This window comes from Chenopodium album, chromosome 21, assembly GCF_948465745.1.
Source record: "Chenopodium album chromosome 21, dcCheAlbu1.1, whole genome shotgun sequence".
In the NCBI taxonomy this organism is placed as follows: Eukaryota; Viridiplantae; Streptophyta; class Magnoliopsida; order Caryophyllales; family Amaranthaceae; genus Chenopodium; species Chenopodium album.
Genome location: NC_137854.1, coordinates 7,120,947 through 7,136,271, shown reverse-complemented (window position 1 = coordinate 7,136,271; position 15,325 = coordinate 7,120,947). Strand labels below are relative to the sequence as shown.

The following is a 15,325-nucleotide window of genomic DNA, read 5'->3' as shown; positions in this document are numbered from 1 at the left end:
AAATTAACCTTGGAAATATAGAGGCAACAGCGCCCATAATATTAATTCAACTCAAATCTGTGAGTTTTTTCAGTATTTTTATTTTTTTAATTTTGGTGGGCATGTAGCTAACTGATTAATCAAGGTCATAAACCTTGGGTGTTGAGAAGACTTTGTAATTCTAATTAACTAATGTAGCTATAAATAGCTAATAAAATATGCATATTAAAATCATAATCACTATAAGGTAGGAATTAAATTGAGCAATAAAAAGGGGTTATTATAATTTCCATTTTTAAAATCATTATTTTGCTTCTAAAAATGGGTTATTCTTATCAAGAAGAGTGGATAAATGTCAAACTTTTCAACAAGAACAACTTATTAACCAATTAGCTGGGGAAAACTAGATTACTGTTATTTTGTACAACCATTATTGTATTGTTTTAAGGGAAAAAGAGATGCAAGCAACACAAGGTTGAATTAATAATATTTGCCCAAACCAATAATGTTATTATCCAAAAGATCCGATGTCATTGACAAGAGATGTCAATTAGAACAAGCACGACATTTGCCAAAAGAGATTTGGTCATCGATATAATATTGTTATCTCTCCCACCTTACCTCTTATACGTCCAAATACATGTTCAATCATTCAAATACATTTTCTCAATAAATAAAAGATAAAAAAAAAATACTTGTATATATGTATATTGTCTAATCTAGTAATCTCACCTGACAATTACATACATAGGTGGAAAACATTACACCTTCCAACCTTGAACTTCGGGTTGAATTCTCACTAAAGACATTTTGAAGGTATAGATCTTTTACCCTTTTCACCCACTTAAAATATAAGAGTGTTTTTTGAGTTAAAAATAAATTCAAATAAACCATTAACATTATAAGAGTTAAATAATTCAATTTCCCACTCTTATTTGTTTGCTTTCCACTCAGTTATAAAAGGGCATTATTTATTATCTGTAATAGTGTTTTTTGGGCATAAGGGAAGGCTCAAACGGAGCTAACTTCTTAAGTACTCGTAATATGATAATAGAAACGATAATCTTGCAGTCATAAATACCATTAAGAGAATGTGGTAAATCCCATGGGAGATCAACATCATATGTGAGTATGTGACATCGAGGTGGATTCGAACACTCTCGATTCTTATTCTATTTACAACTGTTGCAAGAAGGCGAATATGATGTCAGATAACATAGGAAAATAGGGGTACCACATAATACTTCATTTTAGCCCTTTAGTAATTTTGTGCCTTTCCTCTCCCTCATCGTTGTAAAGGATGATTCAGGTATTCAATCAAAAGGCTAAGCTGGCTAACCTAGCTTTTCTCACCTAATAAAAAATAAATAAATAAATAAAAACAATTTTGGTCAAAGAGTTTCTTGACTTTCTTCCCATATAAAACAGTAAAACCCTAACCTTGAAATTTAGGAATTCTGGAAAATTACCGGTTCAATCTTCCCGCTAAAAATGTTGTGAAACCCTAGTTTCTTACCATTTCTCTTCAATTCAAATGATGAATACAGCTTCAAATTCACCACTTCCAGATGCATTCATCAAATTCCTCAATGATAATGGATTAGACCCTTCAATCTACACTTCCACCGATTCTCTCCCTCGTTACATTAGGTATTCTTCATCCAAAATATCCCCCTTTTGTTTTCCTTAAATTTTATTTCAATTCTGAATGATTTATCATATAATCATGGGATACTTAAATTATGATATGATTCAATTTGGTTGTAACAGGTTGAAGCCGGGTTGCGAGGCGAAAATCGGAGAGATTGAAGCTGAGCTTCAGTGCAAATTGAATGAAGTGAATTGGCTGCCTAATTTTTATTCTCTCCCACCTGATGTTCAAATTGCCAATTCAAAAGCTTACCAAGAAGGCAAGGTAAAATGAAGAACACCCTTTTTTGATTTTGAGTATTATAGTTGATTTATAATGGCAATTTATGTTATTTCTTAATATATTCAGCCTTTACTTGTTAGGAAATTATTTTAGTATATACTTTAGGGGAACTTGAATTGAATATATGGGTACTATAGCTGTACATTTCGAGCACTGATAGAATTATTACTAATTGGCATCTTTGTTTGTTGTGATTTGTGAAGTAGTTTATTGTGGCTTATCTGTTAACTGTTGATCATTGGAAATGGATAAATGTAGCAATTAAAGTTTAAGAATGGCAGCATTTGGTGTTTTCTGGACTGTGCTATGGTGTGACCCTCTTGTCTTGAGTGTTACTTGAGTGTGAATATGTGATGGTTTGAATTTGGAAAGTGAATATGCGATGGTTGGTAGAATGTAGACGGTAAGTGGACTAAGTCTAGGTCTTTTCCCTCCTCTCTTCTATTCTATAAAGATATTTACTTTCTTGTTCCACATATTGCACATCGTGTTTCATATACCCAGCCTTTAATGCACTAGATTATACTTCCTCCGTGTTTTATATTGCATCATTTGGTATGGGCACAAGATTTTTTTTATAAAAAAATGAGTAATAGGTGGAGAATGTCAAATTTGCCCGTGTGATGATACAAACAAATGAGAGAGAGAAAGAGGTGGGTTAAGTAATGGTTGTTATCGCATGTGAACAAAGATCGTTAGGGTATTTTGTGTATGAATACAAGCAAAATGTGAATAAAGTATACCAAATCAGGAAATGGTGCACTTAATAGACAACTTCCCAAAAAGGAAAATTGTGTAATTAAAAAATTAAATAAAATGGAGGAAGTACTTTGTACAAGTACTATTGCAATACATTTTCTGGGATTCTTTTCTCCGTTCATCACAGCACCAGATTGTCCTTAATTTTTTATTTTTATATTTTGTTGTCTTACTTGTTTATTTATGTTCAATGTGAGGTTCTAAGACTTCTATCATCCGTTATTGGATGTTGCACAAGCGTTTGAAAGCATGCTTTTGTTTGTATTTTAGGTTTATGGAATCGATGCTGCTTCAGGGGCTGCTATCCAGGCTTTGAACATAGCTCCAGGAGACCATGTTCTTGATCTATGTGCTGCTCCAGGTACTTACATAGTTACATTTTCCCTTCACAATTACAATAGTGTATCTTGTCATGTATTGTTTGAAGTTGCTAGCAGACAATGGCTTATCGTCTAGTAGCACCATAGCCATGAAAAAATTCTGCTGGTAATATAAGTATCAATTATTTCAGTTTTATCTAAGGTAGGAGATAGTATTGTGTTAGTAACATAAACTGCTTCGTCCATCTAGAGAAATTTTTGGGTAGTTTTGTGATGTAAGGTTTAATATCTATTTAAAAGCACTTGTTTATAGGTATATCATGGTAGAGTAACTTGGATGGTGATGGTTAGTTTCTCTGATGAATTCGGAATTAAAATTTGTTGAATCTTATTTTGAACTTCAGTGTATGCTAGAGTGGGAAATATTGGCGTTCAAAGTTGTTGGTATCTTAAGAAGCCAATATTTGCTATTTCTCCATTTGATAGTGTATCATAATATGAAAGATATAAGTTTTTAGTACATCTGTGAGAGTCCTGAGAATGATTGCTCAAATCTGTCTTTATATGTCTTTTGGCAGGAGCAAAACTTTGTATGATATTAGATATTCTTGGTGATTCCGGTTCTGCTACTGGTGTCGATGTTGCTAGACATCGTCTTGCAGCTTGCAGAACTATGGTACAGAAATATGCTCTGGGTGATCGTTGTCGGCTCTTAGTTGCTGATGGCACATCATTCTCTTTGATTCCCTTCCGAGATTCTGCTGCTTCTAAATTATGTAAGTGTAGGAATAAGGTGCTTGCATTCCTTGTTTAGCTGGTTTTACTAGTGGAAGTTGTTATTGAAATAGTTCTTTCTCGTGTACTCAGCTAATGGCTCTACTTTGGAAAAGAAAGTAGATGTATTCAAGGAATGGACTTCTAAGCGGCCTTGGAAGGAAAGGAAACGCGCAGCAAAAGCAAGGGAAGCTACCCCATTACAGATCTTAGAACCAGAACTTATATTCTACGGGAAGCATTCAGGAGTCATTGGCTGTACAAGAGATGAATTATACCAGACTATAAATGATGATGAGCTTTATACTTGCGGTTATGACAAGGTAATCTTATTATCTTGTTTCAGTCCGAGTCCCCTTTATGTTTTGTCCGGCGTTTTTAATTGCTGATAATGTTTTCTGTGAGCTTTTGATTCTTTTTGCTAATCTCATTGCTAGTAAAATGTGAGTACTTCACTGTTGTGGTTAAAGTTTTGTTTCAAGTGTTTTTGTTTTGGGTGTGCTTCATTTTTCCCACCTAACTTTGACTTTTGATGACTGTTATTATTAGGATTTAAAACTTTGATCAACTGTAGTTGTCAAGACATGTTAGGAATTGTTTTGATTGGATCATAGTTTATTGTTACCATAATAATATTTCTGTCTGGTATATCATTTATCTGTATTCATTGGTCAGGTCTACAAATTGTATTCTCCTTAGCCCTTATTCATGGTTCCTTTCTCAGTTAGTGTTCAGCTTAATAATTTAGGATTTAAGAATTTCCTTAATGGCTAGAGACCAATTTCGCCAATAGTGATCATAATGCCACTGATTTAGCTTTCCCTCTCCTTGCCTGTGTCAATAATTTCCTAATATATATTTGGCGCGTTTGAAATGGGAAGAACTTAAAAGGATCAAAGGGAGTAGCTTAGAGATAAAGAACAGTTCATATGATATTTTATGTGCTGGAACCCCTGAGCTGGAAAATTGCCCATTTGAAACCAATTTTAACATGGACTCTTCTTTTGTTTTAAGGAAGTTTTATCAACATCATATAACAGATATCTATTCTTGAGGTTATGTGTGTGTGTGTGTGTGCACATGCCACTATTCAATCTCCATGTTATATGTCTTGATTTTTGCTTATTTTTTTAGATATCATGAAGTTATTTTTCTTCTGGATTTGTGTTGTTTTTGTTCAACACCGTCAAAATCTCCTCTTCTGTTTTTGCCCATGTCTTGGTTTTTGCTTACATGCTTGATATCATCTTGATTCTTATATGTTTGGTCTTTTGGATTTGCATCTTTCCCAGATGCATGTGAAGCCACTCTTAGCTCTCTTTATTTCAATAATTTCTTGATTAACATTTTCATACTCTTGTTGGTTGCTGGCTGTACTGGTTCTTTATGCTTGAAATTTTAATTCTACGATACCAGGTCCTAGTAGATGCTGAATGCACTCATGATGGATCAATTAGGCATGTTCAGAAATTTGAAAATTGGGGCTGGCAAACACTACAACGCCGTGTGCTGGATGCAGAGAGAACCGATGACCTTACAAATCTCCAAGTAATCACTATACAATTAATGTGCTATTATTTGCAGCTTGATATTTTTGGATGACAGCTTATCGATGTATCGTTGTGTGTATCAAATATGCTGGTTATTGTGCTCAATATGATGGCATTAGATTCTCATACAGTCATACGCTTGTAGGCCCTATGATTGCTATTTTGTAGCTTGTTTGATGAATTGTTCATGTATGGCTTTTTATTATAGCTGGGACTCGGAACAAACAATATTTCTTTTCAAATTCTATCAAAAAGTTGATTCAGCCATCATGACTCTTAAAAAAAGGGCTTCTATGAAATTCAGAGTCAAATCAATATTTTGGAGAATCTTGAGAGCAGTAGATAATGCTTGAAGCCTAGGCCAAGTCCCACTACCCCAGTTGCTCACCTGCTTAAGATTTGGTACGAGCGAGTCTGGGCTTTGTTCCAGAGTAAACTCCTTCATTGACAGAAATTTAATATTCCAGCCCTGAACTTGAGTGGCCTTGATGCTTAACCTTTGGTTTTTGGGGTTGGGAATTGGATGGAGTTAGCTAAGGTTTTATTGAGAATTTGAGATCCCTTGATTATGGTGCTATGTACAATTGTATTAAATTTTTTGCAGATTAATATGATTTTTCCTTCCTGTCTTGTGCCTGTCCTCTTCTCAGTGGATTGCCTCTGATGATCTGATTAGTTATTGGCTAGGATGCATGAAGTGAAGATTTGAGTCCTGTTTTATGCAGTAGAAAATACTAGCATCCATCTGTCTTGGACTAGTTCGATGCTATGTTGTATTGAAATAAAGTTGTACTCAAGCCTTGTCTTGTACTTCATACCTTGTTCTGCCCTTTTTAGTTCTCCCTTAATTTGCTGACAGTAGTTATTGTTGCTGAGAATGATGGAATTTTTTTTTTTTTTTTTTTTTTTTTCTTTAGCTATACACCTATACATCATTTGTTGCCTGGATTTATTGTGGTGAGGCCTATTGCTACCATCCTTTGTTTAACGTCTCCCTTTTGGGCCTTTTCTCTATTCCCAGTTTCGACTTCTGAGTAATGGTTTTCGATTGCTTAAAGCTGGGGGCTCACTTATCTACAGCACTTGCAGGTATCCTAGTCCAGCATGCTTTTGATTGATATTCCTTGGGACTATAAAACAGTTAATTGTGCATCTATACGACTTTATTGATTCTTCTTTCTTGCGGTGTAGCTTGACAGTTGCCCAAAATGAAGAAGTGATTGAGAGGTTCCTGTTGCATAATTCATCAGCTGGTGAGTATGTATTGCTATTCAAGTATTCATATATTTGTACATTCTTGTTATGCATGCATGCTTGAGAGCGCCAGGCAGGCTAGGCTGCTATGTAGTCATATTTCTACAAGTTACTCAAACTGTCATTTGTACAAACCATTTGTTTGGCATGTACGGAAGGAAGAGTCCATTAATGCTGTGTGTTGATGTCAGTATACCTTCAGTTCCTTTGAAATGCATTTAAATGCAAAGCTTTGTTTTCTTTGCAGAGCTGCAAGAAATATACGATTTTAACACCTGGCCATGCAAGATTGGTCGGATACCTAAGACGTTGAGGTTTGATCCTGTAACATCCCAAACTAGCGGGTTATTTGTTGCCAAATTCACTAAGTTGCCCTCGTGACTAGTAGGTGGTTCCTGAAGATAATTCCTGAGGGTTAAGACAGTCATTTAATTGACGTCATCAAAAGAATGTGGAAATTTCCCTGAGAAATAGGAGATATTATCAATGATGCTTTAATTTATCTCCTACTTTTACTGTTGGAATCAATCATTGTTTCAGAATGAGTTAACCAGGTCACAAATTTCATGACCAACCAAGGATCACATTGCGGTTTCTCTCGCTTGAAAGGAAGAGTTGTGTGTTGGCTCTCCTCTAGGATGTAATCTCAGATATTAGTTCCCTTACCTCATCTGACTCATACCCCTCCTCCAAATCAAAAGAAAGCGCCCGATGAATCTGTCTACCAGATGTCAGTTTACTCAAGGACCTTCTTGAGATTGGTGATTATGTATTTTGCACCATCAACTACTTTGATAAAATGTGTGGGTATAGCTGCTAGCTAGTATGGATTGGTTGGAACGATGCAGAGGATTTTGAAATGCTGATGAAGTTACCAGGCATCAAGCTCAGCTCTGCTGTGCTTTAGATGTTTCGGATGTATAGTTCGATCGTATGTTCATACAGAAAATTTTCTTGCATTTTCCTCCATCCATATGATAGACTAGAAACCAGATACATGTAATATCTTAGCATGGAATGTATAATGAAATTGTGAGCTAAGAGGCCACGCATCAAGAAATGAACAATTGTGAATTGGAAGGTTTTGTTGGTGCTAGATATTGGTTTTGATTGAGGAAAATCCTGCAAACTGATCTATTATAGTCTAGATTTTTTACTCCTATTATGGGATTGAGCAAGTTTGATGAGTGTCCCCAAATATAACACATAATGTTGAAATTGTATTGAATATATTGACATGTAGTTACAGAAATTAGTCTAGAGGCATAAATATTACGCAGTATCGAGTACAAAGTACAGAGTATTTTGTTTTCAAACCCACAATCTAATTACATTTGCGCAAATTTACATCTCTTTTACAAATAAGACTCCACATTCATCAATTAGACTGTTGAAATCTGCCACCAATACTAGTAATTTCAATTCCTAGCACTCTCAATTTTTTTACCTTCTTTCCCAAATTGTTTAAATTAGATTCTATTTTCATAGCATGATATATCATGCTCCTGTAGTCTTGTGTGTATAATCTAAAATCTAAACCCTAATTGTTGATTTGCATACCTCAAAGATCAAATTCGTGACAACTGAAAACACACGGTCAACATATATACGGAGTAGTACATCTCGGTTTTTATTTTTGAAAAATCAAATAAAATTATATAGGTAAACTTGTTTACAATTACATGATCCCAACGTAAAATTATACTAGGTTTATACTTGAAAGTACTCCCTCCGTTCCACAATAATGTTCTGGAATCTTTGACTTTTTTTAAGAACGAGAGAATCCTCTAAATTTCTCTTAATCTATAAGAATAAGTATAGTCATGTGGGATATAATTTGATTTGTCTTGGTGAGTAGATTATTAAAATCTAACTTTTATAATTTTTGCTAGTGTGAGATTAAAGATATTTGCGGTCAAAGTTAGATAAAAATTTGCATCGATTTACGAAACAGGAACATCATTTTAAAATGGAGTAGTACTTTATACTAGGTAAATTTGTTCACAATAACATGATCCCTAGGTAAGAAATCAAGAACAATGGAAGAATGCAGTGATCGAGTTCTCAAACCTTCCACTTTAAGATGGAAAATTCTTCGCAATGCCCTTCTTTCTCGTCATCCTTCTCAATCTGGTACTATTCTCTTTCTCTATCGCATAATTTCTGCTTGTAATAGCTGTAATTTTATTCAATTTGTACTAAATTTCATTGAAATTTTGTAGACGAAAAATCTGAATCACAAGAAATAATTAATCGCATTTCGAGAAAAGGGAAAGGAACTCAAAGCTTTAATTTGATCCCATGTCATCTTCACCCAATTTCCAGCGATAATTCTGAGGTTGAGGGTTTAACAATGGATGCTTGCTATTGTTACTCTTTGCCCACTTCAAAAAATATTGATCTTAATCTCTTGTGAGTTTCTAATTTTTCCCACTTTCAATTTTTACTGTATTTTTGTACCCTTTATTCTGTTTGATGCTATTATGTTGAAATGATTTGGGGTTATGTGTTTGTTGATGAAGAAGCATTTATGTAATGTTGATGTATCTGTTGGATGTGAAGCAATCATGTTTGTTTCCGAATTCGCTAATGCCCCACATAATGCTACCCGAAACGTATGAATTGTTATGTGTGAATTTGTACAATGAGAGACTTTTGGACTAATAACAAAATTAGGCTGGAAATTGTGTTCATACCTGTTCTTCGTGCCAATGTGTACCATGAATTCGTTGTTTTATTATAATGGAAAAGTATGTCAAATGCATAAGCTGTTGCAAAACCTTACCCCTTTATGTAAATTCTTATAATTTTGCTGAGATGACCTTGAAAATGCATTGTGCTTTGGTTAGCTTAGCAGGTTCTCTTTAGGCATGAATCATGAGGCTAAATGACTATATCATATCATTTTGCTCTTAGAACTTGTTTGAGCTCTTTGTATGATGAAGACATTGCATTCCGTATGCAAACTTTGTGTTGTTTGAGCTTGATAAATGTTAATTTCAATTTGACAGTCAAAGGAGGGACAATTGTGCTAGTATCAGTGATTTTGAGATCTGCAACAAGTATGACATTGATAACACTGGTGTTGTTTGTAAGTCATCAAAATTATTGTGTATTGTTCATTCTTTGCTCAATTGTGTTTGCTTTTTACAACTAGCTAGTGTTTGTCCTTGAGGCTAGGTGTTGTTCTAGTTGCATATGACATGCATGATGAGGTGGACTCATGTCTGTAACTATCCTATATGTTTGAAGTTGAGAGTAAAAGGAAAGCTTTGATCAGGTTAAGGTTTCACGTTTCACCCTAGTATAATGAGGCATTTTGGTCGTATCACAAAGACCTCCAAGATGAGATGGTGAATAAATCTACTTCTTATTATTCATTATGGTTAGGATTGTTTTAAATTTGGAACCGCCATGCATAAGTTATGCCCCTATGACTCTGCATCTTAGCTAGGACTTCCATGCAATTTGTTGTAGATTGTTTAGATATCTTCTGATAAATTCATAATTTTCTATTTCCTTGAAGAAATTACAAGTGCACTCTATTTAAAAGAGCTAGAATATTTACCTGGTGGAATTTGTTCAAGTTATGTGTATCCAGTTCTCGTTTAACTTGTATTTATGAACCTTGCACTTTCCATAGTTATATCTCTAGTTGTTCTTGCATGGCATTATTTGCATTTTACAGATTATCATTTGTTTGCCTGTATGTTTGCTACTATTTTTTTCCAAGTCGATTATTTATTATCCATGTTATAGTTGTATTTGCATTCTTGCCCATTTTGTTTGATGTTGGTCTTCAGGTCCATGGCCTTCAGAGGAAATCCTTTCATATTTTTGCTTGTCACACGCAGACATGTTCAGGTATCAATTTTCTTGCTTCCTCTCCTATATACCGTTCTGCAGAAACTATGCAGACGAATTACTTTATAGTGGAAGCTAAACTTGCTCTAGACCCAGTAATTATGCAGTAGATTATTTAATTGCTGCATTTTATTCTTTTCAGATCAAAATCAGTTATTGAGTTAGGCGCAGGATATGGTTTAGCAGGTCTAGTTGTTGCTGCTGCCTCTGAGGCATCTGAAGTTGTGATATCAGATGGAAATCCTCAAGTAATTGAATGTATCCTTGTAATGAGCTTATTCATGGCCCATGGGCATCCACTGTTACTTTTTAATCAGTATATGTTTCGATTTTTTTGATAACTATTTTGACATTAAACTAATTGTAGCTTTCTAATGACTTGGAGGCTGTAATTACTAATAACTTATGTGGAGATCATCTGACAAGCTTCATGCTGTGATTTAGCTAGCTTAGACATCATTAATGGCAGAAATTAGGGAAGAAGAAAATACTTTTATTAATGAACTGAATTACAGTAATTGTGAATGAAAATGCCATTTGTGTATTCTCCCCTAAATTAGCTTACTAAGGTAATCCAAATTTGCTCAATTCAACATTTTACTGGCTAATTCCATATGGAATTCTCTCTTATTTGCAGTATTACTCTTCTAACTCCACTATCTTCCTCCTCAAGGCACTATTAAGTATTAACTGAATCGTATTGCACTACCTGACCTCCTCCTTGTACATCAGTTTGTTGCATTTCAATATTGTCTTTACTCAGTTTTGGTTTTCGCTTTAAACAAGCAACATCTAGCTAGCTTGCTCATTAGTTAGGATATATTCATGAGGAAACCTGATCATCTTAGCATATTATCTGCTACTACTGATTCTCAAACTAATTTACTACTGCATGTGTGCTCTGTTTAGGGTGACCTTTGTTTAAGGCTTTATGAATCCAATGACATGTCTACCTAAGGTCTTGTTGAGTATCTTTAAACCTCAAAGTCTTAACAAGCAGATATTCAGCGAAGCATAGCTGCCAACCCTGAAGCTTTTGGGAGTACAAATGTCACTCCCAAATTATTGCACTGGAATCAAGATGAGGTTGAAACATTGTCCCATAAATTTGACGTCGTTATTGCAAGTGACTGGTATGTAAACTTTGTCTTCTGATGGGTCTGTCACGATATAGGTGGATAGAATTGGATAATATACCACATCATTTTTTGGGAAAGTGCATATTATTCTCTTACAAAGTTGGAGTCTGTCCATGAATGACATTTTGCAGTTCAAGCATTGGCTCCTTTTTGTTACAAGGAAAGCCACATGATTTGATTGATACCCTGAAGTATTTATTTTTAACCTCTTTTCACTTAACTAGAAATAATGAATTATATTTTCAAATAATGTGATACAGAGGCTGTGATTATTTTTTCGAATGGTATACGGCTGGTAAAATTTCCCTATCTAGTTGCTCCTCATCACCATTTAAAAACATTCTTGACATGCTACCATAATGTTACATTTGCAAATATACAAGGGTATTCTTTCAAATTGGTCAAATTTAATTATTTATATCTTATTGTCTTGGCAGCACATTTTTCAAGAAATTTCATAAAGGATTAGTTCGAACTGTGAAGCTATTGTTGAAAGATTCAAGCTTCTCTGAAGCTATTTTCTTCAGCCCCAAGAGGGGTGACTCATTGGACAGATTTCTGGAGGAGATAACGGAGGGTGGCTTGCGCTACAGCGTGTCAGATAAATATGATGATAGGGTCTGGATGCGTCATCAGGAACTTATGAAGGGTGATCAATCCTGGCCCAATTATGAGGCGAATCACTGCTACCCCTTGTTGCTCAGAATTTCACGGTGAAGTCTTAAACTTTATTGGATCAAATTGTCTGTGCTCCTTTTTTTTTTTTTTTGGTTCACACTTCAGAATGTTCTGCTTCATTAATATTTTAGTGGTATCAGTAATACTCTTTACCTTGGTACTTGTCTTTTGCAGCCGTATTGCTAGTAAGGGATCCTTGTTAAAGTAAGCCGTCCCATTTGTGAGAGAGCTCTAGAAATTTAGTGTTAGTAGTCTCTTTGTCTATTTAGCTGTGGTCCTTAAGCATCTCCCATTTTATGCCATACACCACTATTAATCAAGGCTGTCCTTGAACACCATTCTAAAAGTTTGCCAATAGGTTAGGAGATCAATCATTGGTTTTTCATCTGCCTTTCTATTTAAATATTGTGGGTATCCTGATAACTTTTGACTTCCTGGAATATTCCTGTCTTTAACATATAATTTTGCACACTAGAAGCCTTTGCATATGTCCTTCCATTAAGAAAAAGTGATCCTCAACCAGATTTAATGTTAGAAGAATAGCAAAAAAAGAATTCAAGTGGCATCATATTGCACGAATTATAAACTTAGGGATATCTTTAGTTTCCCAAAAAATCCTCATCTAAACCCCCTGACCTGGTCCCTATGATTCATTTTTACAGTTGCTACGATTTTCCGCTTTTATATAGAATTTATTACTTGCAATATTCATTGCTATATATTAACCTGTGATATTTTTATACATTAAGAAGCCAAAGTAAAGATAAAAAAATCAAATAAAAAGAGAGAATCTCTTCTATCTCTTTATCTTCATAGGAAAAGTTGGTCATTTGATTCCCTCTTTTTAGCTCTAAGTCTTGGTGGTGTCCGCATTCATTTCAAGTAGGTAAAGAACCGTTCAGTTCAGCTAGATGAGCATCTTTCTATGGAAGCTTTGGAAGCAATTTGGAGTCATTTGTTTCTACTTCCACTTTTTTTTTTAATGTTTTCCCCACTCTTTTAGTGAAGATAGGTTACCTTTTTGACTCTTTTTACTCCTTTAGCTTTTTAATCATTCATCAAGACAGCTACATAGCCTATTTTTTGTTAATTAGACAAAACATTGTTTATGCATGCACCCTTCAACACCAGTTATTATTTGTGCATCTTTTCTTGTTTACCCTTAATAATCCCAGATAGCAGCCGGGTTGTATTGGGTGCTAATTCTCTTGTTTTCAATTGTTTTTCCTCGGTGTCTGTTCAAAGACATCTGATAAAACTATCCTTCCCATAAACAATCACCATTTAAATTTGAGTTGAAAAGGATGCACTCAAAGACTTTGATTAATTAAGCTACTTGTAGTTATAAATCTAGTTCTTTGTTTTGGACGCATTAGGTTGTTGTTAGTACTTAGTACAGACTACAGAGTACCACTATTTTCAATTTCAATTCCAAAATGTGAGGCATTTATGAGAATTCCACTATTCCTGATCATTTCCTTTTTTTTTTTCTCTCTAATGAACAATAAAGATGCAAAGAGCTTTAATTGGGGATTAAAAGAGAATAAAGTTCAAGCCAGCCTATAAAAGCCAAATTTAGTAATAGCAGTTTACAGTTGCTGTTGAAAACGATAGAAGTACGTGCATGTGCTGCATGAGTTAAGATCATTACTTCATTATATGATTTAATATAATGTTAATGCTTTCTTGACAATCTTATGGTTGCACACCGTTGGTAGTGGAAAGGAAATGATGCTTTTTGTAGCAAATCACGCAGGAGAAATTTTTTTTTTTCTGGGCTGTGCTCATATCAGCTGTTTTGACAGGTAATTAATGACTTGCGCTTGAAGTTTATTGGAACAAGTTGGTTAATTGGGGGACTTGGAAGACTTTTCAGCAGGTTAGAGCTGTCTGCTTCTAGAGAGTATTGTTCATTGAAAATTAGCAAAAGATATTTTTGCGTGTACCCTTCCCTTCAATCTTTATGATTGGAGCATTATTAATCAATTTTTAGATATGGATTCTTTGAAAAAGAGATGAAATTGATAGCAACTTAAGCAAGTGTATAAAGGAATGTAAAGATCTTGCATTCGCAGATGACACTACTGAGAATACCTCAACTTTTAGTTCTGTAGACTGTTGAGTCGACGAGTTGTACTTCATACATGGTCACACTCTTTCCTTTCCCCTCTCCCCTTTCACAGTTTGTGAGCAATAACTTGTATACACCGGGTATATTGTACACTACATGCTTATTCAATAATATAGTCAGTTTCGTTATTATGGTTGATACGGAGCAGCCCAAAATTGTTTAGGTCGAATTATGAACAATTGTCAATTGAGGTCTTGAGGATTCCATAAATAACTGTAATATCCTTTCCTTTCTTGTTTTGGGTATCTTTCCTTTTTTTTTTCTTTTTTTTTTTTCTTTTTTTTTGAAGGGTTTGGGTATCTTTCCTCATTATTGTTTATTCTCTCCTTTGCTTTTCTTTTTGTATTTCTAGCAATGCACTAGCCTTTATGATTTTTAAACATCTGTATTTTCCATAATTGCTTACATGATTCTGTATGTCTTGACTCCCATTATTTGGGTGATTAGTTGATTACCATAAAGTACTACGCATAAGAATCCCTACCTTATTTTTCATGTGAACCCATAGCTGCTCAAGTGCTACACCTTAAGACTTTGATCCTCGCCGCCAAGTTAGTAGCTTTGGCCTTTGGGGGAGGGTTTAAGTACTCTGTTCGGATAAACGATTACAAACTATATTCACGATAACTACTACGGAGTATATATATTCGAACAAAAATAGTACTCCGTATATCCATTCGCTACTGTAAATTGAAATTAGCTTACCTCTGATAGAGAATATTCGAGAAAAGGAAAAAAAAATCTATATGTGTGTGTTTGCGGAAGCATAAAAAATTTGTGTATATCCCGCCGGTGGGTTTAATTTTTAACCCACCGGCAGGGTGAGAATTTTTATATATGATCCCAAGATCTCACCTAAGCTCTGATACCATATCAGATAATATAAACTCCTTCATTAGAGTGATTTCCATTGATCAATATTTATAGGGTTACAATGAGAAACC

At 34.7% G+C, this 15,325-nt stretch overlaps 2 protein-coding genes across 3 annotated transcripts; both read left to right on the top strand.

Annotated features, from left to right (window-relative positions):
* Positions 1–1,446: 1,446 nt before the first annotated feature.
* LOC145602357 (uncharacterized) lies at positions 1,447–7,689 on the top strand. The gene is made up of 9 exons (XM_081658548.1): positions 1,447–1,629; positions 1,750–1,894; positions 2,942–3,032; positions 3,570–3,767; positions 3,859–4,088; positions 5,182–5,313; positions 6,337–6,404; positions 6,507–6,568; positions 6,817–7,689. The coding sequence occupies exons 1-9, from the start codon at positions 1,514–1,516 to the stop codon at positions 6,948–6,950; spliced, it is 1,176 nt and encodes a 391-aa protein (XP_081514674.1). The 5' UTR covers positions 1,447–1,513; the 3' UTR covers positions 6,951–7,689.
* A 902-nt stretch (positions 7,690–8,591) lies between these two features.
* LOC145602244 (calmodulin-lysine N-methyltransferase-like) lies at positions 8,592–14,512 on the top strand. 2 transcript variants are annotated; one of them, XM_081658419.1, is made up of 8 exons: positions 8,592–8,702; positions 8,792–8,981; positions 9,581–9,660; positions 10,373–10,433; positions 10,576–10,691; positions 11,434–11,566; positions 12,010–12,285; positions 14,056–14,512. In XM_081658419.1, the coding sequence occupies exons 1-8, from the start codon at positions 8,609–8,611 to the stop codon at positions 14,057–14,059; spliced, it is 954 nt and encodes a 317-aa protein (XP_081514545.1). In that variant the 5' UTR covers positions 8,592–8,608; the 3' UTR covers positions 14,060–14,512. The 2 variants fall into 2 exon arrangements, with proteins under 2 accessions (XP_081514545.1, XP_081514546.1); XM_081658420.1 differs by lacking the exon at positions 14,056–14,512 and having other exon boundaries at positions 12,010–12,289.
* Positions 14,513–15,325: the final 813 nt, after the last annotated feature.

Coding starts and splice junctions, on each gene's coding strand:
- LOC145602244 (XM_081658419.1), top strand. CDS start 8,609: ATGGAAGAATGCAGTGATCGAGTTCTCAAACCTTCCACTTTAAGATGG. Junction 8,982..9,580: donor AATATTGATCTTAATCTCTT/GTGAGTTTCTAA, acceptor TCAATTTGACAG/TCAAAGGAGGGACAATTGTG. Junction 11,567..12,009: donor GTCGTTATTGCAAGTGACTG/GTATGTAAACTT, acceptor TTGTCTTGGCAG/CACATTTTTCAAGAAATTTC.
- LOC145602357 (XM_081658548.1), top strand. CDS start 1,514: ATGATGAATACAGCTTCAAATTCACCACTTCCAGATGCATTCATCAAA. Junction 1,895..2,941: donor AAGCTTACCAAGAAGGCAAG/GTAAAATGAAGA, acceptor TTTGTATTTTAG/GTTTATGGAATCGATGCTGC. Junction 6,569..6,816: donor GTTGCATAATTCATCAGCTG/GTGAGTATGTAT, acceptor TTTTCTTTGCAG/AGCTGCAAGAAATATACGAT.